Genomic DNA, 27,903 nt, shown 5'->3' on the forward strand with positions numbered 1-27,903 from the left:
GTCCTCTTTTGCCCCTCTAACTGCAACTTCAGGACAATGCTCAAAGAACACACAGAATGAGTAAGACAATCAATACAATGAGCAATGCCAAACCTAGCACAGTTAAGTAATACCTGTGATCAAATAAGAGGGAGAAGCCAGCCTTGCATTTATCCAGCAAAATATTTTTTACTTTTATTTCTATTGAGGTATCCTCTTCTACTACAAGCACAAACCCAAATAAACTTAATCACATTTTCTGCAGGTCAATATTAAAATTATGTCTTCATTGTGGCAGCAGATTTTATTTACTGAACAACAGTGGTCACTATCAAACAGAAGTTTCAGGCTCTAAATTCTGAGTTTGAGACATTGCTGTAGAAAAACAATTTACACTCTGTTTCTTATCCAATTTAAACAGGTAAAATTTCTAATTAATATTTACAAAGTTAAAGAACCTTATGAAGTATATCTGATTTTTATAGACATAGAGCATTTGTATCCTTCCTCCAAGTTACAATGAATATTAACAACAATTCTCTATTTCTACCACCTACATCCCTGTATTTTGAATTTCAACAAAAATAAATAAGCAAGTATTATTAAATAGACTTTGAAATGCCAAAATCTCAAAAACGGGTCTTGTTGCAACGTCAAACAAGATAACATGGACCATATGAACAGGTTTCAGTCTAAATTAACAAATTATTATGTATTTCACCCTTTTGAAAAGAGGGTCATACCTAGCCTGAACCTCTCGATAGCAACATCACTGCCTTCAGAGCTCTTACCAGACTTGCTAATTATTCTTCAGAACTGGCAGAAACTTGAACTCTGACCAGACTTACCCACAGCACTTGGGGCAGCTTAATGCACTGGAGAAATCAAAGTTGTATATTTGCTCTTTTACAAAGGCAAAAGTCTGCAGCTCAGTACCTATTAGGAGTTTGTATTCTGAGACTAATATGACCCTGAGAGGATGTACAGTCTAATGGCATACACACTTTTCTAATTATTTAAAGAATAGCTCATATTTGTTAGTCAAAAATTCTTAGCTGAACAGTTGTATAGCAGGATACCCTTACAAAGGTGTTGAACCACACATGTGTGCAATTATACTGTAATTTTAAACTAGAGTATGTAAACTGACAGAACAATTAACATAAAAAGAAAGCAACAATAAGCAAAGTCTTTTCTTTGCCAAATTACATTTACAACAAAACTAATGGAAGCTCTTGAACAAAGCAGGGATGAATAGAGTGTATATGGTTCACTGGGCTTTTGCAAATTGAACCATAACTCTCATCCTCCCTAAAACTGCTCTATGAGCTTGTCCTGTCACAAGACTGCTTTTGCAATTCCCCTGGCAGTGTGCAGGAAAGCCAAGATGGCACCAGACACCAGTCCTGCCTCATACCACATTAATCCACTGGCTTTAAACATTGCAGACACAGCCATGGTTTTATAATCACAGAAAACTCTATATATCCATGGGAAGAGTCCCATCTTTTTTTTTGTGGCAGAGATCAAACTATCTACAAAGAACTCACTGGAACTGCAGGTTCCCAGATCCCATCTAAAATTTCACTGTGAGTGATCTCCATATTAAGCTTTTAAACCCCTCATAGAAGGTGAGGCAGAATTGCCACCAAACCCCAGTTAGGAGCTTTAACAGCCTAGAAGCTGTAGCAGCACAGACCTCATGAAACATGAATGGTTCTGCAGGGCCCTGAAACGACCTGCTGATAAACTCGAGTGTTTTTACCCATTTCAATTGCTCAAAGCTCATAAGGTACACGTGCTGTAAGTGCAGCACATGTCACAGCCTCAGATGCTTACAGGAAGGTTTTCAAGATGCAGAATAGAATTATTCTGCAGTTCCACTCAACACCGAGCACATAAGAGACCACCTTTACTTTGCCTAGCAGGGGAGCTGGACTAGGTGGTCTCCAGTGGGCCCTTCCAACCTTAACGATTCTGTGAATCTTTGACAAAGTTTTAGAAAACACTATCGGAAAGCCTCAGGTTATTTTTGTGAGCTAAAGCCAGCCGAGGTTTTAATAAGGCTTAGGGTTCCTAGCACACTGTCAGCTGCTGTGGGCAGGCAAGTGACAAGACCCCGAGCCAGGAACACCCAGGACTCCCCCAGCGGGGACAAACGCTGCCTCCAGAGCCAAATCGGATTGCAGGAAGGAAAGTGCTTGTGGTCTGCAGGGCCAGGAAACCTGCGAGCCATAACGAGCTGGTTCCTCCTCCAGGAGGGCTCCGCTCATCTCTCCCCAAACCACCCTTCCCGATTTAGAGAATCGCAGAACCACTTAGGTTGGGAAAGACCTCCGGGATCACAGAGTCCAGCCCATGCCGGGCCACCACCTCCTGAACCGGACCGTGTTACCAGGTGCCACGGTCAGCGTTTCCCTGAGCATCTGCAGGGACAGTGACCCCGCCACCTCCTCCTCCTTCCCGGCCCTACTCCTCCGCAGCGCCCGCACCCGCCCGGACCGTCCGTGCGCGCCGCACGCGGAAACGGGCGGGCGGACCCTAAAAACCGGCGCCCCCGCGGCTGACGGGCAGGCCCCGCGCCCAATGAGCGCCGAGAATGCCGCCGTGGGGGCCAATGACGGGGCGGGGGCGGGGCGCGGCGGCGCGCGCTGGGAGCCCCGGTAACGCGCGGGCCGCGTGCGAGGAGCGCGGGGCGGCCGGGCCGGAGCTGCCGCTGCCGCTCCCCTGCCCCGCCATGAAGATCGAGGAGGTGAAGAGCACCTCGAAGACCCAGCGCATCGCCGCTCACAGCCATGTCAAAGGGCTGGGGCTGGACGACAGTGGCGCCGCCAAGCCGGCGGGGGCCGGGCTCGTGGGGCAGGAGAACGCGCGGGAGGTGAGCGCGGGGCACGGCCGGGGCTCTGACGGGTCCCCGAGCGAGTGAGAGTCGTGCCTGGGTTCCTCGGTGTCGCTGTTGCGGTGCGAGCCGCGGTCGGGGCGGTCGGGGCTGTATTTGCTCTGCTCCTGCTTCGCGCAAGGACGGTGATGGTCTCCCGGGTGTCGGGCGTAGAAATTGGGGTGTTACAGACAGTGGAACCGACCAAAAGTCAACAGATTCGATTCAAATAGGGGCTGGAGCATCCGCTTCAATGCGGTGGTCGGATAAAACCATCATCGATCACTAATCACAGATTGGTTTGGTTTGGAAGGGACTTTAGAAACCATCTCTTGTTCCACCCCCGTGCCGTGGGCAGGGACACCTTCCACTGGGACAGGTTGTTCAGAGCCCCATCCAGCCCGGCTTGAGAGAAGATCTGTAGAGGACCTGCGGCTCAGGCAGCCAAGATTAATTTCTTGCTTTACTTTCAAACCTCTCTCTGTGCGTGGGATTGCGGGAGGGAAAAGGATTCGGAGCTCACAGATTGAGTTTCGTTGTCTGTGGTTTTTAAAGTCTGTGTCAGATAAAATGAGTGTAGAAAGTGTGTTTTCCTGATCTTGTCTTTATTTTTGAATTTGAAACTGAAATCTTTACTTCTCGTAAAATCTATTCTTTCTAAACACTTTAAGTAATGTTGGAACAAAAGATACCATAGAAATACTTGCTTTAACTGAATTAATACTTACTTAATTTATAGGCATGTGGGGTTATAGTGGAACTAATCAAAAGCAAAAAAATGGCTGGCAGAGCAGTGCTGTTGGCAGGACCTCCTGGAACTGGCAAGGTACTATTTTTTATTTTGTTACAAAATAAAGTAATTCCAAATCTATTTTAATTTGTTGTTAAAACCGTTTAGGGTAGTGGTTACAAAATGTTTTCATATACCAGAATAATGTTTTCATATACCAGAATATTTTTTCAGTCAATGTATTGGTGTAGTTTCCTACTTTGTGTTTTTGGTTTTGCCATGGTAGCAACACTGGCAGTACCCAGTGAGTGGTGTGTTCAGCATCTTTAATGTGGAACCATCTCTTGTAGGTTTCTAAACATGCAGGTGGCTAGAGGTCTGAAAAAGTTTCAGAAGTTACTTTTATATTAAGAGCCAGAATAGTTTTTGCTTGGTTTACTTTTTTTTTCTCCCCACCATGCTATTTAAGGCTTTTGCATCTGTATCAGCTGTCAAATTCAAATGACCCATATTGTGTCTTCAAGATTTTTAAAGAATCTTTGCACAAAGTCACCTGTGTTGGAGGAGGGTTGTTATATGTGGGAAATATATGTCAGAATAGTCTTACCATTAAATTGATAGTTGACATGTAGAAGGTGATACAATGAGGAAAGTTAACTTTGTGCACAAATAATCCTTTCTTAATTCTCTTCAAAATTAATCTCTGGGTGTTGTGTTTGGTTTTTTTTTTCTTTTTAAAGACTGCTTTGGCTTTAGCTATAGCTCAGGAACTGGGAAGCAAAGTTCCCTTTTGTCCTATGGTTGGAAGTGAGGTCTATTCCACTGAGATCAAGAAAACAGAAGTTCTAATGGAAAATTTCCGGCGTGCAATTGGTAAGTTTCAGGAAAGGAAGAATTAAGTGTTTGCATGATACTTTGATTTTTCCCAGTCATCTAAAAAGGAAGAACATTTCAGTGGTCATGACGTTCTTAGATTTTTGTATGCTTATTTTCTGAAGTGTTGATCTTAATTTAGTGAATCTCTTTCACACTTAGTGGAGTGAGGTTTTCTGTTTATAAACTGTAATTTAATGACTGTAATTTGGTTTATACTTCACCAAATTCTTCTCTTATCCTCCACATTCACCTCTCCTTTTTGCCTGTGCCTGGATAAAGCTGAAAGAAAAAAATATTTTTAGTTTCTTACATTAGCAGAAATACATGTAGACAGAAAAATGCTCTTCCCTGTTTTTTGTTTTAGTGAGTTCACCCTACTAAACCAAGTCTTAGTCAGGGGCTCCCAAACAGCAGCATTAGCCTTACTGTTCCAGCAAGCACAGAGAAAGTTCCATGCCAGCTAAATAAACACTTCAAGTTAATGTCTTTCTCAATTCTACACTACATTTACAACTTTGATGTAAATTGGCTTAATTTCCAGCACAGCCTCAGTGATTATCTAAAATCTCTTGCACAACCACTGCTGACAGCTGATAAATGCAGATAGAAGTGGCCCTTGTTTGTGTGAGGATTGGCTAAAGAGAGCCCAGTTGGTTTTAGTCCCAAACGTATTTGTATTAACAGTGATTTTCCTGTTTTAGTACCATGTTTCCTCTTGGACTTCCATCTGGCAGCAGCAGGGTGAAGAAGTCTCTCAGTTCTTCAGTGAAACAAAAATATTCCATTGACTTTTATAAGAAAGCAGCTTTCAGTAGTCTCTGGTCTTCTGGTTACCATGAAACTGGCAGGGCTTGGGGGAGGGAAGCCTCAGTAGTCTGCAAAATTTCCTTGATGTGATGAAGTTCCCTGTCAGAGATTTGGAAACCTGAACCAACTTATGCCATCCATGTTGTCAGGCCTAGAGATAGCAGAGATTTAACAGCCAGCTACATTGTTAGTTCCCTGTATTCTCTGAATGTCAGTAGAGAGACATTTCTAAACAAGTATTAGTGTTAATGACTGATGGAACTTTTTCTATTCCTTTCTGTGAAATTCTATGTAGTGTTTTCATAATGCAGCCTTTATTGAATATTTTTATGGGTGTAAAAAAATTTCTCTGAAATATTTTAAAGGACCAGTAACCACCATTTCTTGTAATGAAACACTTTCCAGCTGGCTTTTAATTTCGGGTAGGTTTTAGCTTTCCTGCTTGGTAATGAAATATTTTACAAGAGTGCATCTAAAAAAGAAAAAAAAGATTTTGTGGAGTGTAGTTGGGTCTGGATGCAAGGGAAGCTTCAGCTCACATGCCCATCAGTACTTGAAGTATTCATTCAAGTTTTATTGAGTTTTGGTTGTATGTCTCCTTAGTAGCAGGTTTTGTGTACATCACCATTGCTCATATCATGCATTTTACTTTCAATGGTATTTAGCCACCGAATTCTTAAAAATTTGCAGAGATGTTAACATCAAATTTTTTACTTAATGGTTGGGGTTTTTTTTCTTGGAAACTATGACTGGTTTGGACCCATCACTTTATAAGAAAGTAGGAGTTACTCTGAGTTTACAGAATTTTTATTGTTGAGAGTCTTTTAATAACAGACTTGACATAGTCTCGTGGGAAAGTAGTGTTCGGGATGCAGTAGAGAGGTTATGATGTGTAAGAAACCTAAAAGGACAGAGTAGGAAATGAGGAGATGGAATTGCTTTAGGGTTAAAAGAAATTTAACCTGGGAGAGATTAATCCAGTATAGAGCTCATTAGTAGCTGGAGAGGATGATGATAGCAGCTAATGGTGAGAGCTCAGGTGCAGTGAAAAATAACTGCTGTCTTAGCCACTTTAATGGTTTAACTGTTCCTTGTGTTGCTAAATTGTACCTGTCAATGAGTCAAGCAAGCACTGATTAGCCTCACAGAGTGCTGTTGAACCAAAACATGAAATAGCCTACAAATGCTGCCTTGGATTTGTGTCTGGTTTGGAAGTAGGAGATGTCTCTAAGAACTCTTCTGGGAGAGAAGTTCATAGTTGACACATACATATTCATTTGAAATCAGGATAATCAGCAGCAAGTTCAAATCATTAATTACCTTTGTTCAGATCATGTTCAGCTGTAAATATTTTCTACAAACACATCTCTAAGAGCACATTAGTCTGGATTAGACGAAGGCTTCTGAAGCAAATCCCTGGGTTTGCCCTCACTGACTTGGCTTTGACTTGTGTTGTGGAACAGAACGGGCACATGAACCGGATTCTTTCCAGATGAAACTGAACTGGAAGATTCATTGCATGGTTCAGCAGCATACAAATCATACCCCAAACACAAACAGGCTGCCACGTTTTCAGAGCAGAGTAGAGCTTATACTGGAAGTTTAAAAGCAAAACAAAGAGAACAAGCAAACCTGGTCCAGTTTGTGGCAATAGCTTCAAAGTGCAGATTCCTATATTGCTTCACACTCGTTGCATATGAGCCAGTGTGATGCACCCTTGTCGAGATCAGTTTTATAACTCAGAGGTTCATTAATTTCTCTCAGGTGTTACATGAAAAAAAATAAAAAATTACTGAAATTAGCTTTGTATACAACTTTTTATGTCTTGAGTAACAAAAAGCAAACATTTCTTCCCCAGAATTTGTCATGTTATCCACAGTTAGGCTGTTTCTCGCATTTCAGATCCTGGCCTGAATTTGGGCCCAGTAGAGGGAGACAGACTTGTATTTGTCAGTTCTTTATAGCCCCTATCAGCAGCTCAAAATTACTGGTGAAGTGGCTGATCTATTTCAAAGCAAAATGAAAAGTTACAGAACAAGGAAAGGTTTATAAAGTCACAATACCCTCAGAGTGGGCAGAATGACTTCCTTATATCTTGTTACAGCCCATTCATTATTTTTGGTATGGCATGTGTGTCTCATAAAATACTTCATGGAGTTTCTTCAGATGTGGATTCTTTGAACCTCTATGTAGTTAGAACATACATAATTGTAGTCGTGGTGGTGATGATAGTAGGTTTGCTTTGAAACAGTCTGCCTGTAAATCTCTTCAGCCCTATATTATTTATCAATTTAAAATAACCTAGTTAATTACAGTAATTGTGACTAGAACAGAAGATAGCCAAATATTCTGATGATTGCTTGGCTGTCTAAAAAATAACGAAGTGAGGGTGTAATCAGCTATTTTGAAATAGTTTTAAATTTGCATTGCAGCAGTTTATGCTAAATTTTATCTAGCTCACCTTTTGCTATTAACTTGAAAATTATTTGAAATTATACATTAACCCTTTAGTAATTTTATGATGCTCTAGAACAATACCTGTTAATCAATTTATGTTATATTTTTAACTCAGTTGCTGAAATGTAGAGTTTTTTATGACATTACTTTCTTCTTCTATTTTTTTGTTAACTCTGCAGGGCTTTTTTGATCGTCCAAAAATTGTGTAAAACTCATTGTTACATTAATATCACTACTTTCAGAAGATGATCTGTGTTTCTGGCTTTAGCATAGGGGAGCAAATCAAGCAAATTCCTTCTTTGTGAGAGGGAAAAGAGACAGAGGATCCTAACATTTGCTTCAAGAAGTAATAATAATGAATAGAAGAAAGTAATTTCTAGAAGTTTCATAAACTTCTTAGCTAGTCAGAACTTGGGCTGAGCTTTCATTCTGATGCACAGAATGAATATTCTCACTTAATGTTGGAGAAGAGAACAATAATTAGTCTCTCTGCCTTTAAAAGTAAAACATTACCATGAAATGTAATTCACCCTAACGATATGTTACATTTTGTTGACAGTAAAGCATCAGATTCCTAAGTGTATACTGAAACTATTTTAAACAATTTCTTGCAGGATTGAGGATTAAAGAGACCAAGGAAGTTTATGAAGGAGAAGTCACAGAATTAACTCCCTGTGAGACTGAGAATCCTATGGGGGGATATGGCAAAACCATCAGCCATGTAATTATAGGACTCAAAACTGCAAAGGGAACCAAACAGTTGAAGGTATGTGTGGCAGTCTCAGAGATTTCCTTAAGTATTTTGGGTTTACAGCTTCTACTTTTAGCACTTCTTATTTCCATTTCAAGCTCTTGATCCCCATCTCTGTCAAGTGGGGTTGCCAGGAGGCTGCTTTCTTTAGCTAGACAACTTTATCCTGACTGTTCATCTACCTTATGTAGAATATTTAGATATTGGTCTTGTGTCCTACAACTGAAATATGAGATAAACCCATCAGTGCTTGGTTAGCAACTGCTGTTATTTCTGTTTGGCAGCACACACCTGTATGTCTTCAATGAGTTAAAAGTGAGTTTCAGTAGGAAGAGGTCCTGATGCAGTTTTGTAGATCACAAGTACCACAGAAAATGGGCTGAGCTGGCAATCTGAACTTTGTTCTGTCTCAGTCTGTGATACACTCTGACCCTGGCTATAATTTAATGTTCATGGTAATAAACATATGAGAAAGGCCGTGTTTGGTTTTTGTTTTCCTGATTGTCAAGAACCAAATTTTTGAGTATGGCTTGGGAAGTACTGCCTGTTTAAATATAAATTGTTCTTTCTGTCACATCTTTTCTTTCTACATGGGGTGTCATGCTCTAGTGAATATTTGATAGAGAACTGGAAATTGAGCTGGTGTGTTGCCAGCTCAGGCCCACTTTTCCTTTTGTTCTCTTGTCTCCATTCAATTTCCCTGTCAGACTTGGAGAGAACTAAAAGCTGTCTCTGTTGTTAAGTATCATCTTTCATTTGTTCACTCTGAAAACAAGGAAATGAAGAGCAAAAGCGAATAAACATGTACCAAGAGAAACAAAGGCATCTAATACATTTCACACCCACTCTCTCACAGAGCTCCACAGAGGATAAAAACTCAAGAAATCAAGGAACATAATTCAGTGCTATAGCCAGATTTTTTATAAAAGTTTTCCTAGAAAGCTAGAGAACTACTGTTTCTTAGGTATAAATACATCGTCACATTACTCAGAGCTGTGTTTTGTACCTGGTACTGGTTATGTTTATGGCACTGTCACTTCCTTTTGGATAGCAGATTTTTTTGTAAGACAGTAAGTTCTGTGCATCTTCCAGATTTATTTGCTATCCCTACTCCAAATGTTACAGCTTTATAAAATCCTAGAGGTATTGTCAGGGTGAGTTGCAGTTTTAATTTTGTCTGATGGGAGTGAGCTTCAAACTGAATTTCTTTACCTTGATTACCATAACAATATGGAGCTGTTTTGATCAACTGTGCTGTTTGCTTGTCTCCAGCTGGACCCCAGCATTTTTGAAAGCTTGCAGAAGGAGCGAGTGGAAACTGGTGACGTTATTTATATTGAAGCAAACAGTGGAGCTGTCAAGGTAAAAGAAAAGTTTTGTACATTTATGCAGGTGTATGTTTTTTGCAGACCTTTCTCTGTCTTTGTCAGAAGGCTCTTTGATTTATTAACCTTAACTGACATGATATGGTTACATGGAAATTTTAAAAAAAGCCCAGTGCTTTCCTTATCTGGAGAGAAAAGTCTCTTTTGCGCCCAAAAAATGTGATGGTCTGGTTCACAATTAAGGTCATCTGGCAAGGAAGCTATCACTGATGCTGTCTGGATGAATTTTCTTTTCTGTAAGATCAAGGCATCTCTAAGGGAAGAGGGGAAGAACCAAACAACTTTAGTCATTTTCAGGCTGACATGTGCAGTGTATTTAATCTTTCTTTTATCTCTCTGATATTTTCTCCACAAGATATATACATGTAGAAGGGGATACTGCATTAGTTAGCATTCTTTTCATATCTGATTTAGAAAGTGTAGTGATACTTACTGTTTAATGGATGAGCATAATATTTTCTATCATATAATAAATCACCCACCTACAAAGGAGGTTCTCCCAATCTCTGGTTAATCTGCTGGATTTGTCCTTTAGCAAGAATTGTGTACGGTAAAAGAAGGGGAGAGAGGAATGGAATATTCTTGCCACTGAAAATATCAGGTGTTTTTCAACAGAGTTTTTGAGCTTTGATCAGTAGATAGGGTATGCCTGTTGCTAAGCAGGGAGTGGGATGTCTGAGTTGTCAGCTGAAGCTTGTCAGAAATGGAATTGTGAACTAACCCTTTTATCAAATGCATGTCACTCAAGGTTTTGGCACTGAAATTAATTCTATACCTGGGTTTCTCTTTGCTGTTCCTCAGAGGCAAGGCAGGTGTGATATCTATGCTACAGAATTTGACCTTGAAGCTGAAGAGTATGTTCCCTTACCAAAAGGTGATGTGCACAAGAAAAAGGAAATTATTCAGGATGTCACCCTGCATGACTTGGATGTGGCCAATGCTCGACCTCAGGTATCTGACTTCACAGATGAAGTTTATCTTTATAGAAAAATTATTTGACATAGATGTTACCAGAATAATGTAGGAAGTTGAGCAACTCACCTTCAAAGATTCCACTGCAGGAAAAGCAGTTGGTGTTACACCTTGAAGGCCAGGCTAGCTCTCCTCAGGGAGGTCATGCTGTAGCTGGCTGCCTCAGGGCTCTGCCATGGAGGTTAAAGAGGCAGTGGCTTCCTTACGGTTCATGCGCCTGGTGATGGAATACTGGTCAGCATTAGACTCCTAGCACTACAGAGAACAGTCTGGGAGCTGTAGAACAGCTTCCACACAGGTATTTGGGATCCACCACCTTCACAGTTGATGCATAATCTAGACCCTGCTCTCTTTCCCTCCACCACTGTGTCCCAGCACTTGCAGAAAAAGAGCATTGTGGGCTGTTTTCTCTCACCAGAAAAAGAGATTATTGTTTTTACTCCAGAAGGAAAGCTGCCTATAGTTGTGAGGTAGAAGCGGCCAGACCTGCATCATTTCATTTACTGGAAGTTCTGAATGCAGATTAATATACTCTGCTCTGTGTTTATGGTTTCATAACCATGAAGTGGAAACTGCAAGGACTGTGATAAGAGGTGTCTAAGTATTTCTGACTGCTGTGGATTCTGTTGATGTTATTTCAGAAATGTTTCATAGCCACTTGTTAAATTTTTTTGTGAATTTCAGTAGAGCTCTGCATGTATTGCAGCAAAACAACCCAGAAAACAGAAGAATTACTCATTGCCGTGTTTTAACATAATCCACTCTTGAGGAAATTCCATCTCTGTCAAAAACAGAAGTCACTAACAAGTTTAAAGGCTGGAATCCCTACAGTAAAAACAGTACAACTCTTTAACTTACTCAATTTCAAGATAAACTCCTTATTTACAAAAAAATAATTTATTTAATAAAAATAATGGTATTAAAAAATCATAAAATTTAGAATAATTCTTCCTGTGTTGACAGGCTGAACACCTACTGTGCATGCAGGCAGTCCAAGTCTCTGATCCCTGACAATTTCATTCCTTAAGAGTTTCTCTGTGATAGTTTTTTTCAAGAGATGATATCTCTTTTTGATTTTTTTATGCTCTCCAGATGAGCAAGGTAGCTAGGTGATTATGTTTGGAATGCTCTTTTGGTGAGGTGACCTAAACTTTGACAGATTATCAAAGACTGCTGATATAAAGTATCAAGTTAACTGTAAGAAACAACTTCTTTAACCAATTCCCAATCTATAAAATTCCCAAGGTGTGTGCTTTCTAAGTGGCCTCAAAGCTGATCTGTCACTTTCTTTTCCTAGGGAGGACAAGACATCCTTTCTATGATGGGACAGTTGATGAAACCTAAGAAAACTGAAATTACTGGTATGAAACCTGTATGGGATTTTGAGATGATACAGTCTATGTGTTTTCCAGTTAGAAAAGGATTAAAAATAGGGTTATTATATTTAAACGAATGCCTAGATAATGCATATTCATACATACTCAGATTTCAAAAAGCAGTGATACGGTTGCTAGAATTGCAACGGCTGGGGAGAGTACAAGTTACTGGTTCATGCATGTAGTGATAAAATGTATACAGTGCTCTGCACCCATCTTTTGGGGAGATGTCAGAATGCCAGTGCCCATTCCACAACATTCCTGCCACAGTGTGAGGTTCAGGCTTTCAAGAGAGAGACAAACTCAAGAGCAGTAATACACAAACTCTAAAAAACGTTGTAGCAATCATACTGAATTTTGGTGGAGTAGAAAAATGGCACCTCTGTAACAGCTGTCTAAGGACCTGATGTTCCACATGCACTGCTGCTCTTCCTACCTACAGGTCTTTGGAGAAAACAGTGTCTACAGAGAGATCTCTCCTTTTTGCTTTGAAAGAAATGGCACTTCACTAAGTTACTAACTAAATTTCAATCAAAACCTGTTTCAATACCTAACTGAATGGTCATCTTTTGAACTATTTTGTCTGTCCCAGAGGTTGTTTTGCTTATTCTAAAACCCAGTATATTGATAAAACATCTGGCATAGCTTTGAGAGTGGTAGGTCACAGAAACTTACACAGCCTTTTTCTTTTTTCTTTTTTCGTTAATCAAAACTTCTTTGCTGAAATAGAGTAGCAAGATTTCATTCTTTCAGTGATGTTCTTTTCAGCCATGCTTGGAAACTTCAGTAAGTTTCCAAGTTCTGTGTTTAAAATGAGGTTTGACTTGACTTCTCCACCCCCTACCAAACTCCACAAACTGCAACTATCAGTTTTTCACATGTCTGAATATTTTAGCTAGAAATACTTTGTTGCATAGATATCTCCCTGACACAGTATGAAATGTCACAAAATTTTAGTGTCACAGGTATTTTCCTTGTGGCGGTAAGATACCAAACCATGGAAAAGTTCAAGAAGAATTTTTCTTGCTTCAAGCCTTACCCTCTGACCTGTAATTCACTAGCAGAACAATCAATAGTTTCTTTTTGTTCTCAGACAAACTTCGAGGAGAGATAAATAAGGTGGTGAACAAATACATTGATCAAGGCATTGCAGAGCTGGTGCCAGGTGTGCTCTTCGTGGATGAGGTTCACATGCTGGATATTGAGTGTTTCACATACCTGCACCGAGCACTGGAATCTTCTATTGCCCCCATTGTCATCTTTGCTTCCAACCGAGGAAACTGCATTATCAGGTATGATGTATAAACTTGAATTTTCCAGTTTGCATTGGTCCATAAACCTTGGAATTGGCTGTGTCAGTAGAGTTACAATCTTCGAAGGCTTTTGTCTCTGACACCTGTGATAGTTCTCTGCATGAGTTGCAGGCTGCAGTGGTGCTCAAGAACTGCTCATGAGCTTCATGATGTGACAAGCATTTAACGTCAGGCTGACTGTAATTTCTCCTTTCCCCTAACACATCTCTCCTCCACCAGCAGTTTCTGAATTTTTTCACTTCCTGGGTGGTGTGTGGCAGTTACCATTCTCACTGTATATCCCAATACATCTGTCGCCTGCACATGGGGACATCAAAAGCACCAGAGCTACTAAACCTCTAATATCATTGTTTCCTGCTTCTGGATTATTTTGCTGCTTGCTATCCTAATTCCATCACATTTCAGCTTCTTGTTCTTACTGGTAAAGTGTGTCACAGTTCAGCCTCTCCCTTTTCCTGCTATGTTGGTCTGGCTTTTTGTGATTCTTCAGTCTTGCCAACCAATTTGTTTTTCATCTGCACTTCACTTTGAGCCTTCACTTTGATATCTTGCACCCACAAAATGCATTCTTTGCATGTTCAGTAAAAGTGCTCTCCTCTTTCAGAGTCTGCTATAAGTTCTGCTGGTTTGTGGTCTAGGTCTAATTATGTCTAAACAAGCTGTCATTAGTAATGATTGCTACTCTTTGAATTGATTTAATTCAGCTGTATAACCAGCTTTTCCTTTACCTCATAGTGGCTCATCTGGTATTAATCTGCATTTCTTAGAAGTGAGAACGATAAGCCCTTCAAAAATGTTTTAGCTGGACATTACTGCACTCTTTTTGCAGCTGTCTTGTAAAAGTAAAGGAAGTAGAGATCTGTCAGCATGGATTCACTGCAGATCTTGTTATGAAAAAGCTGTGATTTAAGAAAGAAAATTTTCCATATAATAGTGTCATCTAATGTTGGAGAACCATGGCCAGAGCTGCAGTACCTAAATACTAGCACTGAACTTAAAAGTGTAGTTCTTTACCAGCCACTTGACTGTTTTTACTGCAGTCTGTGTAGTTCTCATAAATTAAATCTGGGTTTCTTGTGACTTCACAGCAAATAACAGTGGTCTTAAGAAGCCAAGAGTACATGCGTCTGCAGGCTTTGCTGTTGGGTGTTGTATGTCAAACGGATAAAATGGTTGGGGATCTAGGTCCTGCCCTCTCCTTCATACAGAGACCTAAACTTCTCCATTAGCTGCATTGCAAGCATGGAATGTAAACCGCTGAAGTATTCACTGGAGGGACTGGGGAAAGAATGGCTTGCTCAGCAACAGGGAATGTTCTCCAAATGGATGAGAGTATACATAATTTCTGTTGATGCTGCTAAACAGCTTAGTAAGAATGATTTGTTCCTTGCTGGAAGATACCTTGGAATATTAGATAAGGCTGTATTGTGAGATATGATGCAAGAAAGCACCTCTCACTATTTTTGAGAGGCAGGAGCTCCAGCAACAGTGTTTTTTCCCTGGGGCTGTCTAGAATGAGCCTTAGACCAGAATGTTTCCTGTCTCTGACCCAGGGTGTATGTGTCTCTGTGGAAACACAACTGTAAGCTAGTGTAGTCATTTTTTACTGATTTTAACTGAATCAATGTACTGAAGTCACAGTAGTGTCTGATTTCTTTCTGTTTGGTTTCTCCTCTAGAGGCACAGAAGATATTGTGTCTCCTCATGGAATACCATTGGACCTGCTTGATCGGGTAATGATTATCCGAACCATGCTCTATACACCCCAAGAAATGAAGCAGGTATGCACAGGATTTTAAAGAACTTGCAACAAGTCCCCAAAGTTGTGCACAGCTTCTGCCTATTCTGTACTCTAGAGCTGTTTGACTCTGTGGTTACTAGGGCTTGTGCCAGAAAGCTTCCTGCTTGTTAAAAGGCTGCTTCTCTAGGAGTCAGTACAGTGAGCTGGTTCAAATTGTGCCACAGCTTCTCTGAATCTGAGCCACTGAGGAGTTGCTAAGCACATGCAGAGATGAAAGTGGCACCTCATTTGCAGGAAGGCATGAATTACTAGCTGCAGCAATCTCTTGCACAGGTGTGCTTCCCATAGGTTCCCCCAGATTTCAGCAAGTAGTGCTTTTTCAGATGGTATAAGATGAAGTGTCACATCATGGGATCTTTAGTCCCAGACCTCAGGCTTTTCCCTCACATGAGACATGAGAGGGATTGAGGAATACAAGCTCATGTGCTGCATTTTTGCCTTTATGCCCTGTACTGTAGCTTTGGCGTACAGGGCCTGCCTCTCCTGAAACGGGGAGAATTTTCATGCTCCCAGACAAGTTTTTAAATGTAAGCAGAGAAAGTGTTGCATAGATATCCTTCCAAATGGCTGGAAGTTTTCCTGTGGGGCCATCACAGTGTATTGTATTGATTATAATGCTTGGTGCCATTATGATGCATTGTGTCAAAGATCCCCCCTCATTAGCCTCTCAACTCTGGGAAGTGACACAGTGCAAAAGACATTGGGGTTTACCATGTCAATTCTTTGTATTATTTAAGAGATAGTGTCAATGGAGGAGAGCATTGTCACCAGATAATGGTCTCCTGCTGCTGGATAAGTGCCAAGGTGATGTGGATGCATTTATCGAATGTAAAGGTAGAGGCGAAGCTTCATTTCACTTGGTTTGAGGAGCTTTTCACTGATGCAGTCCTGAGCTGTTCTCAGGATGATTTTTTTTGTACCCAAAGGACACTTTGAAGCATTGTTGTGTAGATTGCAGTAGAAACAAGCAGCCCAGTGATTTAACAATGCAATTAGGTTTAGTCTCTATACAAAACAAATTTTCATGTGTGACTTTTACTCAACCTGGGGGTAGTAGTAAAGATTGTCTGGATTTCCCTGTAGTGCTAAGTGAATTCTGTGTAGTTGGTGCTGTACTACCGTGCAGGTAAGACACTTTCTGAATGCTGTTGTTCAGAAGAGCTGGCTAAGTGCTGTAATGTCCACCTTCCCCGGGGCTGAAGGAGAGGAAGTGTTCACATTAGCGTTTCCTAAAGCTAAAAATAAGAGTCCAGACATTCAGCCCAATAAATCATGTTCCCATAGTCAGATAATCTCATTTTCCCTTAAATTAAGGCTTTTGAATGGCAACTTCTCATGGGAGAAGAGGAGGAACAGTTACACTTAACTTTGGCTTCGAAGTACAGTTGGGGTGGGGTTAAAAACAAGGCATACATAAGTTCTCTGTTTTTGCTCTTGTTTGTCTTCCATATTAGGAAGTTTCTGTTGCTGATGTTTCTGGTTGAAACTTTTGCCTTCACAATTGATTCCTTTATCAGCCCAGAATCTGGTCATGTATGAAAGTTTGTTCATAACCAGTTCAAAATATTTTTTTGTGCGTGTTGATAAAGTAGAAATTCCATTGTGAAGTACTGCTTTGAGACAAGACACACAGTAACCTTAGTGCAACCAGAATAGGGAAAAAAATTCACTTTTATGCTTATTCTGTTCAGGTGGTGTTGTAATCAAACTTTTTTGCATATGTGCCTCCTGTTGGATGTTAGAGGTTATAACTGAGATGTTTTGTTCCTAATGTATTTCACTTGATAAACACTTGTTTTCCTATTCCATAGTAAATGCATATGTAAGCAAGTGGTGGATTAATGGCTTGGGTCCTAGTCCTTCAGTAATGTTCTACCGGGTTGCTAGATAAAAAGTTATTTTAAAAAACATTGTTAAAGATGTGGCATTCAATATGTTGTTTGTAGCAGAGGAAGAACAAAGTAGCAGTGTTTCAATGAAGGGAAGGGGATGTGGAGGTGATCTACAGGTAAAAAATCTTCAACCTGAAATTGCAATTGTCAGCAGCGTTGCTAATATTCAGTGCACATATCTTAGCAGCAACTTTCTGCCATTTCAAGCCCTTCTCTTACTCTGCTCCCTACCCTGGCTCCCTGAGCGCATTTTTATGGCTTTAATTTAAACGAGTGCTTCTTGATATCTTGTTTACAAAGCTGCCAAAGTGAAAAATACCTGTATTATATGAGGCTTGCAGTTCCAGAGTTATCTCTGCACTACAACACAACATCATTATCCAGTCTGCCCCTTATCACTCAGCTGGTAATACAGACTACCGAGAGACTTGTGCCACTTTTGTTACAGCTTTATATGCTCAGGCTTATTGGTGATATCTTCCTCTACAACTTTGTAAAGATCTTCAAACTGGTACAAGCTTGAGACTGTTCTTGAAAGATTAGATTCTTCTTAGTGATTTTTTTTTTCTTCTTGAAGGAATAGGTGAATCGTAGAAAGTAACTTTTTGATTTATTTTACTACCTTCTTGTCAATTGAATAAGAAGTGTGTTGTGAGCTGCTAAGGAAAGGGTGTAGCTTTCTGGAGGGCTTTTTGGAGGGCTCTGCTGTACAGCATCAGTGATACACTGCAGGATTCAGTAACTGGTGTGGCTATCCAGAAGCCTCCAGCTGCCACTAACTTCTAACATAAATGTTCCATTTTCATGTATAAGTTCTCATACTCTGCTCCTTATTAGTAGCTAGGCTTTGCTAACTGTGCAGAGTTACCATGAAGGGTTAGCAGTCCAGGTGTGTTACTTTACCTTCCTTTTGTGATAATCGTTTTTTTAATATTATATTTGCCTGTTCAAAGACAGAATTTGACAGATTCTGGTTTAGTGGTAAGTTACATAAGGGTAGCACTCCACACCATCTTGTTTTGTAGCATGTCTCATCTCCAAGATGAAAGTTTACAGATAGTAAGTAATTTAACATATTAATTGTTTGGACATGTACCTCACTCTTCCCAACAGATCACAAAACTTCGTGCTCAGACAGAAGGGATTAATATCAGTGAAGAAGCTCTAAACCACTTAGGGGAAATTGGTACTAAGACAACCCTAAGGTAAGCTGGGGACAGTTTTCTATTCAGCATGACTGGGTCTAAAGCCACTAGCTGTAGGGTAACTCACTGTTGGAAGCAAGACAAACCTCTCCTTTATAATGACATGGCCTGTTAACAATCATTTAAAAAAGAGTGGTGATGCTCCTCTTTTCTTCTTTAAAGAATGTATTTGCTGGAGTGCTAGCTGACTTTTTCATACTGCTGGTAGAGCTGTGTTTCCTAGCAAATGCCCCACCTCTCTGTATCATCAGTTCCCTGGGATGCACTGAATTGTAATTACTCATCTGCCTCTGTTTGATCACAGGTATGCTGTGCAGTTGCTGACCCCAGCTAACCTGCTTGCCAAGATTAATGGGAAAGACAGCATTGAGAAAGAGCATATTGAAGAAATAAATGAACTTTTCTATGATGCTAAATCTTCAGCAAAAATCTTGGCTGATCAACAGGAGAAGTACATGAAATGAAAAGCTTATCATGTTAGATGCTTTGAAGTAGCTTTAACCCCCTTAGCCAGGGCTGGCTTAGTTATTGAATGAGAAATGTTAATGGTTTGTCTCTTTTGGGACTGAAGAATATTTAAATGTTGGACTGCTTTGTCAGGCCAGAATTAACTTTCGAGTGTTCCTAGTTCATTATCAACAATAAGATGCTCCATGGTGTGTGTGTAACATCTTTGTCTCCCTTTTATCAGTATATGTGAAATTAGTAGCTCTTGGCCCATCAGTTTTGTCTTTAGATTTCATTACAGAAGAGCTCCAGCTGAAGTTGATGCTTAAGAACAGTCTATTTTCTTTACGAATCCTGTTTTAAAACAGGATATAAATAGTTTCCTTTTTCAGATGAGAACTTATTGGTTTTGAATTGAAGTTTGAAGTGCTTTATAATAAAACATGTCAAGAGTATTGGAAGTGTGTGTGTATTCACTCTGGGTGTTGACCTAAGAAACAGTCAAAATAAATTGGAATTAACAAAGCCAAGTATGAGTAAAATGAACCTGCAATGCAAAAATAGATTGCAGCAGAGGAAAAGATAGATTGGGACCTTCTAAAAGTGTTTACTTCTTTGTAGGGTTTGGATTTTAATTTCTAAAGCCTTGCTTGGAGAATGCAGCAATACATAATAGTTATCTTAGCCCTATTGAAAGCCTTCCCCCCAGCGTAACTTAAATTTTTCTTGGGTTTTCCTAAAGCAGATTAAATAAAAATTTGTTTCCATCATGATTAGCTATTTTTTGCACTATCCCCACTTTCTTGATCACTCAGAATCAGGAAAAATTTTCTAACTAAAACTAAAATCCTGCTCTGCACAGACTTTGGATGAACATCAGCTTAGTCTAGTCTCATGTTCCCAGTGTGCTTCCTTGTTTTGTGAAGCATGGATACCTGGTTGTTTCATAGCACTTTGAGGTTAAATGATTAACAATTTAGGTCCTTGTAACATTGAAATATAAATCTTTGTAACCACATAAATGGATGTATTGGAGAAAAAATGTAGAAGCCTTATCAAGTGACTAACCTCACATTCCTTATTAGAACCCTTAGGGATGTAAAACTACTTTAATACACATTTCTTGGGGTAGGGTGGGAAAAAATAGCTTGTTTAAGCTAACAACTGGCCACAGGAGGCCAGTTTTAAATGTCATGTTTAGCATCTGCAAAGCCAAGAGGATGAGTTTTCAATTAATACTTTAAACTCATCAAAAATTTTAATCTGTGTTACTGAATGAGACACTTTCTCACAAATACCAAACATGCTCTGCCTTCCATGAATCCTTCACAGGAAGTCACTGGTTCCTCATGTGGGGAGAATCTCAGCAACGGCAAATTAGGCAGACACGGGCAATTACCTTTGTGAGGAGGGGGTTGTTATTTGTTGGTTTGGTTTGGTCTGGTCCTAAAGGTGAAATCCACCTCTGCTATTCATTTTGCTTTCCTAAGAGGTTTTCTTCTGAGACTGTGGTAGTTAAAGAAGCTAAAATTATCACAAAGTCATAGCATGCACATTTGTATAAAATAATTTACATGGGTTAATTGATACATATCAAAAGTAACAAAGCTCCCTTGTTAAATCGGAATTCTGCCTTCTAAAACATGCAGGAGCTCAGTCATCATCTCCTTGGGGAAGGAGTCCAACTGCTAAAAATCTCTGTCCTCACCCCTTTATGCTCTAGAGGCTTGTCTCTTCCTTGTGCTGAAGTGCTGTTAGTGGAAATTGCTAATGATTTTTCAGCTCCAGTAACTGTGGACCGGACAGCAGAGACTGCTGGGGAGAAAAAAAAATAGCTGGAAGGAAGCTGGGTGGTTTGGATTAAATAATGTTTTGATCATATTCTACCATCTCAGTCATGTAAAAACCTGTCCCATTCTTCAAAGTAAAATTCAGTACTCTTGTCAGGCAGCCCTAATTAGCTTTTGTACTTTAAATAATCGATCTACTCCTGTCTCTACATCTGCAAATAAACAATAGTGACAGATAGATTTAATGAATGATTTCTGGTTTATCTGTGAATATTTTTGGCCAAGGAGCATTCCTGCTTTCAGACCTAAAAATCCGCTGTTTTACTAACTCCAAATGAACAAAGATTGCAATTACACCCTCAGAATAATTTTCACGGTGCTTCTAAAATCTCTTTTTACTGTGGCTAGATGGCACGTTCTGTTTTAGTACTATGGCAGCATAGAAAGAGACACAGTGAATTAAGCTGCTGCATGATCAAAATTGAACATTTTTTTTTTTCTGTTGCAGTTTGAAAGTCCTTCTTGGCAATGATGAATGTAGTTATTTAAGAATATAAGTACCATTTTTCTTTGAGTTTTCTGAAATATCTAACTGATCAATTTAGAAAGAAGTTGAATAAGCCCTAAATAATTCTGAATGCCAGAGCAGTTCAAAGGCCCAATCAACGTTTGATGGCATTGGCTTTTTAGTGATAAATTTGTCTCTGTTCGCTCTGCTGTAAAAGACCTACTGGAGCAGTGAAGGGTGGTGCCTCCTGGAATGCTGAAATCTTAAGTCCACTGTTCCCATTTACCATCAGCAGAAGGGGCAGAAACTCTTGTTTCTGCTTTAGCAAACCAGTTGTTTTCTTTGCTTACACAACATTCTTTATAAAAATTCAAGCTCTGTAAATCTGGGGAGAAATACCTGTTCTCACGGCAGTAAAACAAGCGATTCTCTGTGAAACTCGGGCTGGGTAGCATGACAGAGCTCAGATACAAGCAAAGACCTGGGAAGAAGTGAACTGTGTGCCACACACTGCAAAAAAGCAGCTCCATGAGACCCTGGTTTCACAGCAGACTTCATGACTGATGGTACCTGTCACTTGAAACTGACTGCAGGTACAAGTGTACTTAAGGGAGAAAACAAAATCTCAAAATACAGACGGGGGGGAAAGCAGCAGCAATCAAATCGTTTTTCCCAAACCTTAAGCAATTAAAAAAAACCAAAAAAAAATATTACATCATTATGTAAGACCATCCTTACATCTGCCAAGTCAGTGGCAGAGCAGTAGCTGGTCCCAAAGAACCCTCAGAAAGGAGCAAGGACCCTTCTAGCCGGCAAAACTTGGTGCAGTGTGCTCAGGAGGGGCTGCTGTTACCTGCAGCTTTTGCTCCTAGAAGGGCCCTGCTTTTCCCTCTTGCACCTTCCTGTCTGCACAGCAAACAAGGCCCTGCCCCAGCCCGGTAGGACCCTGTCCCCAGGAGAGCCCTGTCCCCAGGGTGCCACCTCTCTGATGGCCATTAAGTGCCTAGGGAAGACGTAGAGCTGTGGAACAAAGGGAAAATCCTTCCACTCTAAATGGTGAGCCAATGTTTATCTAGCCTATTAAGTGACATCCAGCAGACTTACTGGTGTCAAAGCTTTGCCCATGAAAAAAAGTCTTTCATATTACTGATAAAAATAGTCCTGTTGAAAGAATCACTGCACCATATACAATAGGTGCTGCTGAAAGATCTTTGGGAAAAGTAGAAATACTCTTGACACAAAGCTGCCCCTTGAAGGAGGAAGGCACAGGCAGCAAGGAACATTCCCACCAAATAAGTTTGGTTATTAATATTAAACGTGAAAGAACAAACTATTATTTTAATTCTTTTCTTTCTATTTTCCACAAAGGTTGCACTTGATGCATTAATCTTCTCAGAGAAGTTTTTACGACCGATTGCCTACACACTATGAGAAGTTTCTCCATCCATTACTCGCAGGGAAACGGGTCCTGCTGTATAGGAAAATATTTGTTACATCTTATCAGGGTGACACATAATCTAACAACAATTACAGCAAGCCCATATTTTGTACTATTTAGTTTTCAACGTGAAAAATAGTTCTAATATTAAACCTGGGGTGGGTGGGGGTTATAGTAACCAGTTGAATATTATAAACTGTGATTTCCTTTCGATGTGGAGCGATGCCACACTTGGATCCTGCTCTGAGACAGTGGATACACATAAATCCAGTGTACGTGCCTCCTGTGCATCTGCCATGGTCTGGTAGTACCTGAAAGTTGATTCCTCCTGTTTATACACACTGAGGGCAGAAAGTGCAATGTCTTTAGTTTTGGTGTGGCCAAAAGCATTTAAAACACAAATAACTTTCATGAGAAAAATGGGAGAAAGTCTGAAAACTGACCCAGCTGGAAAACCACCACTGTCAAGCAAACTCATGACTAAATACATCCTGAAAATTTCCCATCTCAAAAATTGGTCCAGATGTCCTTTGATTCTCTCCTTGCATTGGCTTTTACTTTGTGAAATTGGGGTACCCACAAACAACACCAGGGTGAGTGCAGCAGCTCAAAGCATGGTAAGGGTTTTGCTGTGGTCAGCAGGCACAAGACACAGATACGACCTTACCTCAGGCTGCAGGATGGCCAGAGGACGTGCTGGTGTTACACCAGTGACCTGTTTTACACCCTGCAGGGCCAGCAAAACACTCCTTTGGGAAACCCTTCCTCTGTACCCACCCCTGCACACACAGCTGAGATGCATCAGAGCTCCTCAGCGTGGGAAACACCTCAGAGAGGTGAAGATGATGATGCTTTTTATTTATTTTGAAAGATACCCTGGTATTCAAGAGTCATTACCAGCGGGAGTTTATTTTGAACTCCACTGTTTTCATCCATCCTCACAATGCCCTGAAGTAAACAGGAGCTTTTCCTGCCTAACTTTTTGGTATCTTTAAAGGGAACCAAGTGCCCAACAAGTGCCATGCTCTGAACCAGCTCTGGGAGCTGTGTATAAACACATTTTGGGATCTCAGTTTACAATTTCTATCTCTTCTGCCAATTAATAGTTTTAGAGCCTGTGCATCCATGTACATTTTCAACAGTGCATGTCCAAGTGAGTCATTAACACCAGCAGAGCAACAGCACTGATATCCTGAGAGTTACAGCCACAAAATCTATTTTAGTGGCAACATTTTGATAAAATGAGCAGGTCAAGGAAAGAGCAGACTTTTTTTCACTTTAAACAACAAAATTAAGAACAAATTTATTTTTATTACAAAACATTGTAAACAACCTTCACATGGGTTTTTATTCTGGGTTCCAATTAAAGATTTCCAAACAGAAGAGGACATAACACTCACTTGACCTTGTAACTGTGCAGCCTGCACGGCACTGCTGGGCTCCCAGCCCCGATCTCCAAACCTGGCACCAAACTCCCAGTTCTGCCACTGCCATCTCCACTGGCTGGTGGCCCTGTGACTCTGTCAGTAGCCAGGGGAGCTTGTGATGGTTTTCTGGTGTAAAACCAGGCAAACAAGAGGAAAGAGGAGAGATTTGAGCACGTTTCAGATTGGAAACCAGGCACAGGAAGGGGCACAGGGACAGCAAAGAAGCAAAGAGCACGCTCACATCTGTAGCTGATATTTACTTTCTTTCCCAAAGAAAGTTCAAATTCCTGAGTCTGCAATTAAAAATGGGAAAATTGCACAACCTGAGGTTTTACTGCCAGCTCAACATGGCCTCTGATCCCACAGCCTCGTGCAGATCCTGTCTCCTGTGGGAAGGTGAAATCCACAGGGATTGTTGAAGGCAGCTGCCATGAAAACAACATCCAGACTGAGTTCGAGCAGCACAGGAGTCAGTCAGCGAGGCCAGCTGTGGGCTCCTGGGCTTTGGGAGCACAGTGGTGCCAAGAACATCAGGTCTGCTCCCATCCAGCCTTGGGCAGAGCTCCTGGCAGAGGCTGCTGCCACGCAAGCAGGGAGCGGGGGTGGCACTGGGCTCCCCACAGCAAAAGTCATTTGCCTGTTCAGGACATTTGTCAAGCAAGTGTCAGCAATTCCCAAGCAGCATTCCCAGCACATGCCTGATCCCCTAGAGCTGGGGCACTGTCCCTGCAATTGTCACCCCGCAGTGCACTGAACTCCCCCGGCCACAGCAAGCTCTGCCTTACAGGGTGATCAGCACACTTGACATGTTCTGGGTCAACAGTTCATCCCCTTGATGCCTGGCTTGATGTTTTTTGGCCTGGGGTGTTATTTCCCCTCAAAAGCAATGGTGGTAGCCTTCAGGGATCAAGCACTTGTGCAAGGGACAAAACAGATTTTGCTTTCATACAAATCTGTAGCTTCCAGGGGGCCCGTCTGAAGCCACTGCTGCAGTACAGAATAGTGAGAGGAGCACTGCCAGATCCCACAGACCACAAAACACTCTGGATTCACTTGTGGAAGTGGAGACATTGCCCAAGCACAGCAGCAACTGCACACAAAACCCCAGCACTCAATCACAGGGCCCTCATGTCCACCCACTGTGACCGTGCAGAGGCTGCTCCACCTGTCAGAGCTCCCAGCCCCCAGAGCTGCTGTGGGCTCCTGTGACACACACCTCACCCCCAGGTGTGTTCAGGTAACTGAACTGAGCCCCAGAACATTGCAACAAAGATGAAGCAAAGCAGAAAAAAAATGTTTATAAAACTGTCTAGTAACCTTGTATGTGTCCTGAATGGGACATCTGTTGCTCAGTTTTCAAAATCATCTTGGGCTCTTGAATAAGAGGTCCCTGTTCTTACAGCTCCAGGCCATGGACTGCAGAAAATGTTACCAGACAAAAGCACTATTTACACATTTTAGCACTGGCAAAACATACCTGAATCATCTCTGCAGAGTGTATATGAAGGGTTCATCCTTTTAAGCATCCTCTGAAGCTCCTGCATGGACAGACCAAACCAACTGTGCAGGACCTGTTTCCCCTCCTGGGAGTCCTTGCTAAGATCTGCATGGAGACCAGAGCTCTGCTTCCCTGAGTGAGCTGTGCTTATCCATTCTGGGTTCAACTCTTCCGTTAAGCATGAGGGAAACATTCCTCAAGGACTGTTTTTGCCACCCATTTATTACCATTATTTATCCCAGTCATATGGTTCACACACCCACCAACCAGTGTCTGCAGAAGTTATCTGCTTCCGTGAAGAAGGCAGGGAGTAATCACCACTGAATTTTTGGAGACCAGATAGAACAAACCAGTTCTTTTGGAGATGCTGCCTAACCCTCCCTGCTTTTCTGCTGATCCTGTGGGATTTGTGGACCACAGAGAGCAGCACCCCTGATTTTACAGACAACCTGTTTGATACAGATCTTCATATAATCCCCACTTTTATTAGGATAAAAACAAAACCAGATGCAGATTAGCAAATCATTTGTAGGGACAATATAGCACAGAATGAGAGAACAGACTGCCAAATGCTAATGCTAAAGAATTTGAGCCCAGGGGCTTCATACCAAGGAGGGACTGACAACTGCAGAGCAGAGCTGGGCAGCCTGGAAAGCTGCTAAAAACCGCAGGAGATAACTGTGTTTGAGGACGTTGCTGCTTATCCCTTAAATTAAAATAGACATGTTCCCTAAATACAACAAAATGAGCTCCCTCAGTGCCTCTCAGAGATTTGGGCACCTGCTGCTCTCCCCAGCCCCCCAGAACGGGGCTGACGGTGTCTCTTTTACATCTGGGGTGGAATATACCCCCACAAACTTCCCCAGCTGCCTCTGCCCCACACCATTGCTTGGAGGGGCTGATGGGTGTGTGGGGCTGGGCACCTGCAGTGGCATCCCTGGGCACCCCCTGCCATGGCCCTGGGCACAGAGCCGTGGGCAGTGGCTCCAGGCAGCTTGCTGAGCAGTCAGGGCTTCAGCAGGGCTTTGGGCACAGGGAACCCCAAGAGCACGTGAGCCAGGGCCAAGCTGCAGCCTGGAGACAAGGGCATCCTGCCCTGGAAGGCAGAACTCCTCTGGGGAAATAAGACAGTTTCTGCACAGTGCTCCAATGATGGCACTGTGGATTGAGTCTGGCTGGAACCAAAGGATGGACCAGAGCGGGACGTGAGTAGGACCCTGATGGAGGGAAAATCTCAGGACCTATAACCACACATTTCTTCCTCCAGGCTGCAGAGGTGAAGAGAGATCCCTGGCCAGCATAAATCCACACACAATGGAATCACTCCAGTTTATACCAAGGACTCCCAGCACATGGGGCTACTTGCCAGTCCCTCCCACCATGACCGGCTCTGCCATGCAAGAGGATGGGAGTTGCTCCATGCAAAGTTGCTCCTGTCCAAGGCTAGGCCAAGGATCCCTCTCCCTTCACAGAGGGAGGCCCGAAGCGCTGAGGGCCAGGAAACACGGCAGACAACAGCTGCAAATCCACCACTGGCTCCCTACTGGATGCACAGCACCTCAAGCAGCCAGCATCACCTCCAACTTCACTTTTAGATTAATGTTCTTCCAAACTTTCCTTGGCTCCCCGAGCTCCCACTTTCTGTCACCCTTCTCATTACAGATGTATCTTTGCATCAAGGAAAGCGGGAGGAAAAATTGTTCTTTCAGGGTGACAGCTGAGCGAGGGCTATATTATTAAAGGTACCAATCATAGGTGCCGAGCTATCACCGCACGATGAATGCACTTGTCAGGAGCCCGCGGCTGCCGGGGGGGAGATGGAGGGAGGGAGGGAGGTACTGGTGGGACAGCGGCTCTCACTTCCCCGCTCCTCTCCCCCCTCTCCCTGCTCTCCCTCTCCTTTAACGCTGGCCACCTCCGCTCGCCTGAACTTGGACCTTCAGCAGCGACAATTTCTCTGGCCTCGACAGCAGGATTAATTTCTCCTGCCCTCGGCGGGGCCTCCGAGTGCGGTGGAAGTCCAGCTGGCCTGCTGCTGATAAGATGTACCTTTTGATTTGTTTTGTCTTTGATTGCCTTTTTTGTCACCTACAATGGCTGGCCGCCTGGAGACCTCCACATCGCCTGACTGACGGATCTATTTATCTGTAGGCTGCTCCCCGGCTTCTCCTCCCCCTCGCTCCCCTCCTCCCCCAAACCACCACCTTGTACCACTGAAGTCCCAGTCTAATAGAAGCCGTGAAGGCTCATCCACCATAAAATACATCTGCCATCCTCCTTCTCTCCAAGATAAAAGCCTGTCAGTGTTACTTTCCAATTCCAGGCAGCTTGATTAATGGTGAAAAGCCACTGCAAGATCGACTTCTGGTTTTT

General features: G+C 41.8%; 1 protein-coding gene across 1 annotated transcript; it reads left to right on the top strand.

Annotated features, from left to right (window-relative positions):
- Positions 1–2,630: 2,630 nt before the first annotated feature.
- RUVBL1 (RuvB like AAA ATPase 1) lies at positions 2,631–19,324 on the top strand. The gene is made up of 11 exons (XM_005522073.2): positions 2,631–2,857; positions 3,597–3,683; positions 4,328–4,460; positions 8,342–8,493; positions 9,751–9,840; positions 10,665–10,814; positions 12,133–12,196; positions 13,305–13,503; positions 15,203–15,305; positions 18,331–18,422; positions 18,727–19,324. The coding sequence occupies exons 1-11, from the start codon at positions 2,717–2,719 to the stop codon at positions 18,884–18,886; spliced, it is 1,371 nt and encodes a 456-aa protein (XP_005522130.1). The 5' UTR covers positions 2,631–2,716; the 3' UTR covers positions 18,887–19,324.
- The last annotated feature ends 8,579 nt before the right edge of the window (positions 19,325–27,903 follow it).

This window comes from Pseudopodoces humilis, chromosome 13 (assembly GCF_049639895.1).
Source record: "Pseudopodoces humilis isolate 2021_Gansu_Grassland_sample_001 chromosome 13, ASM4963989v1, whole genome shotgun sequence".
Taxonomy (NCBI): Eukaryota; Metazoa; Chordata; class Aves; order Passeriformes; family Paridae; genus Pseudopodoces; species Pseudopodoces humilis.

Excerpts from the sequence above, each read along its gene's own strand:
- RUVBL1 (XM_005522073.2), top strand. The coding sequence starts at position 2,717 with ATGAAGATCGAGGAGGTGAAGAGCACCTCGAAGACCCAGCGCATCGCC. Across the intron at positions 2,858-3,596 it reads GGCAGGAGAACGCGCGGGAG|GCATGTGGGGTTATAGTGGA; the intron begins GTGAGCGCGGGG and ends CTTAATTTATAG. Across the intron at positions 3,684-4,327 it reads GACCTCCTGGAACTGGCAAG|ACTGCTTTGGCTTTAGCTAT; the intron begins GTACTATTTTTT and ends TTCTTTTTAAAG.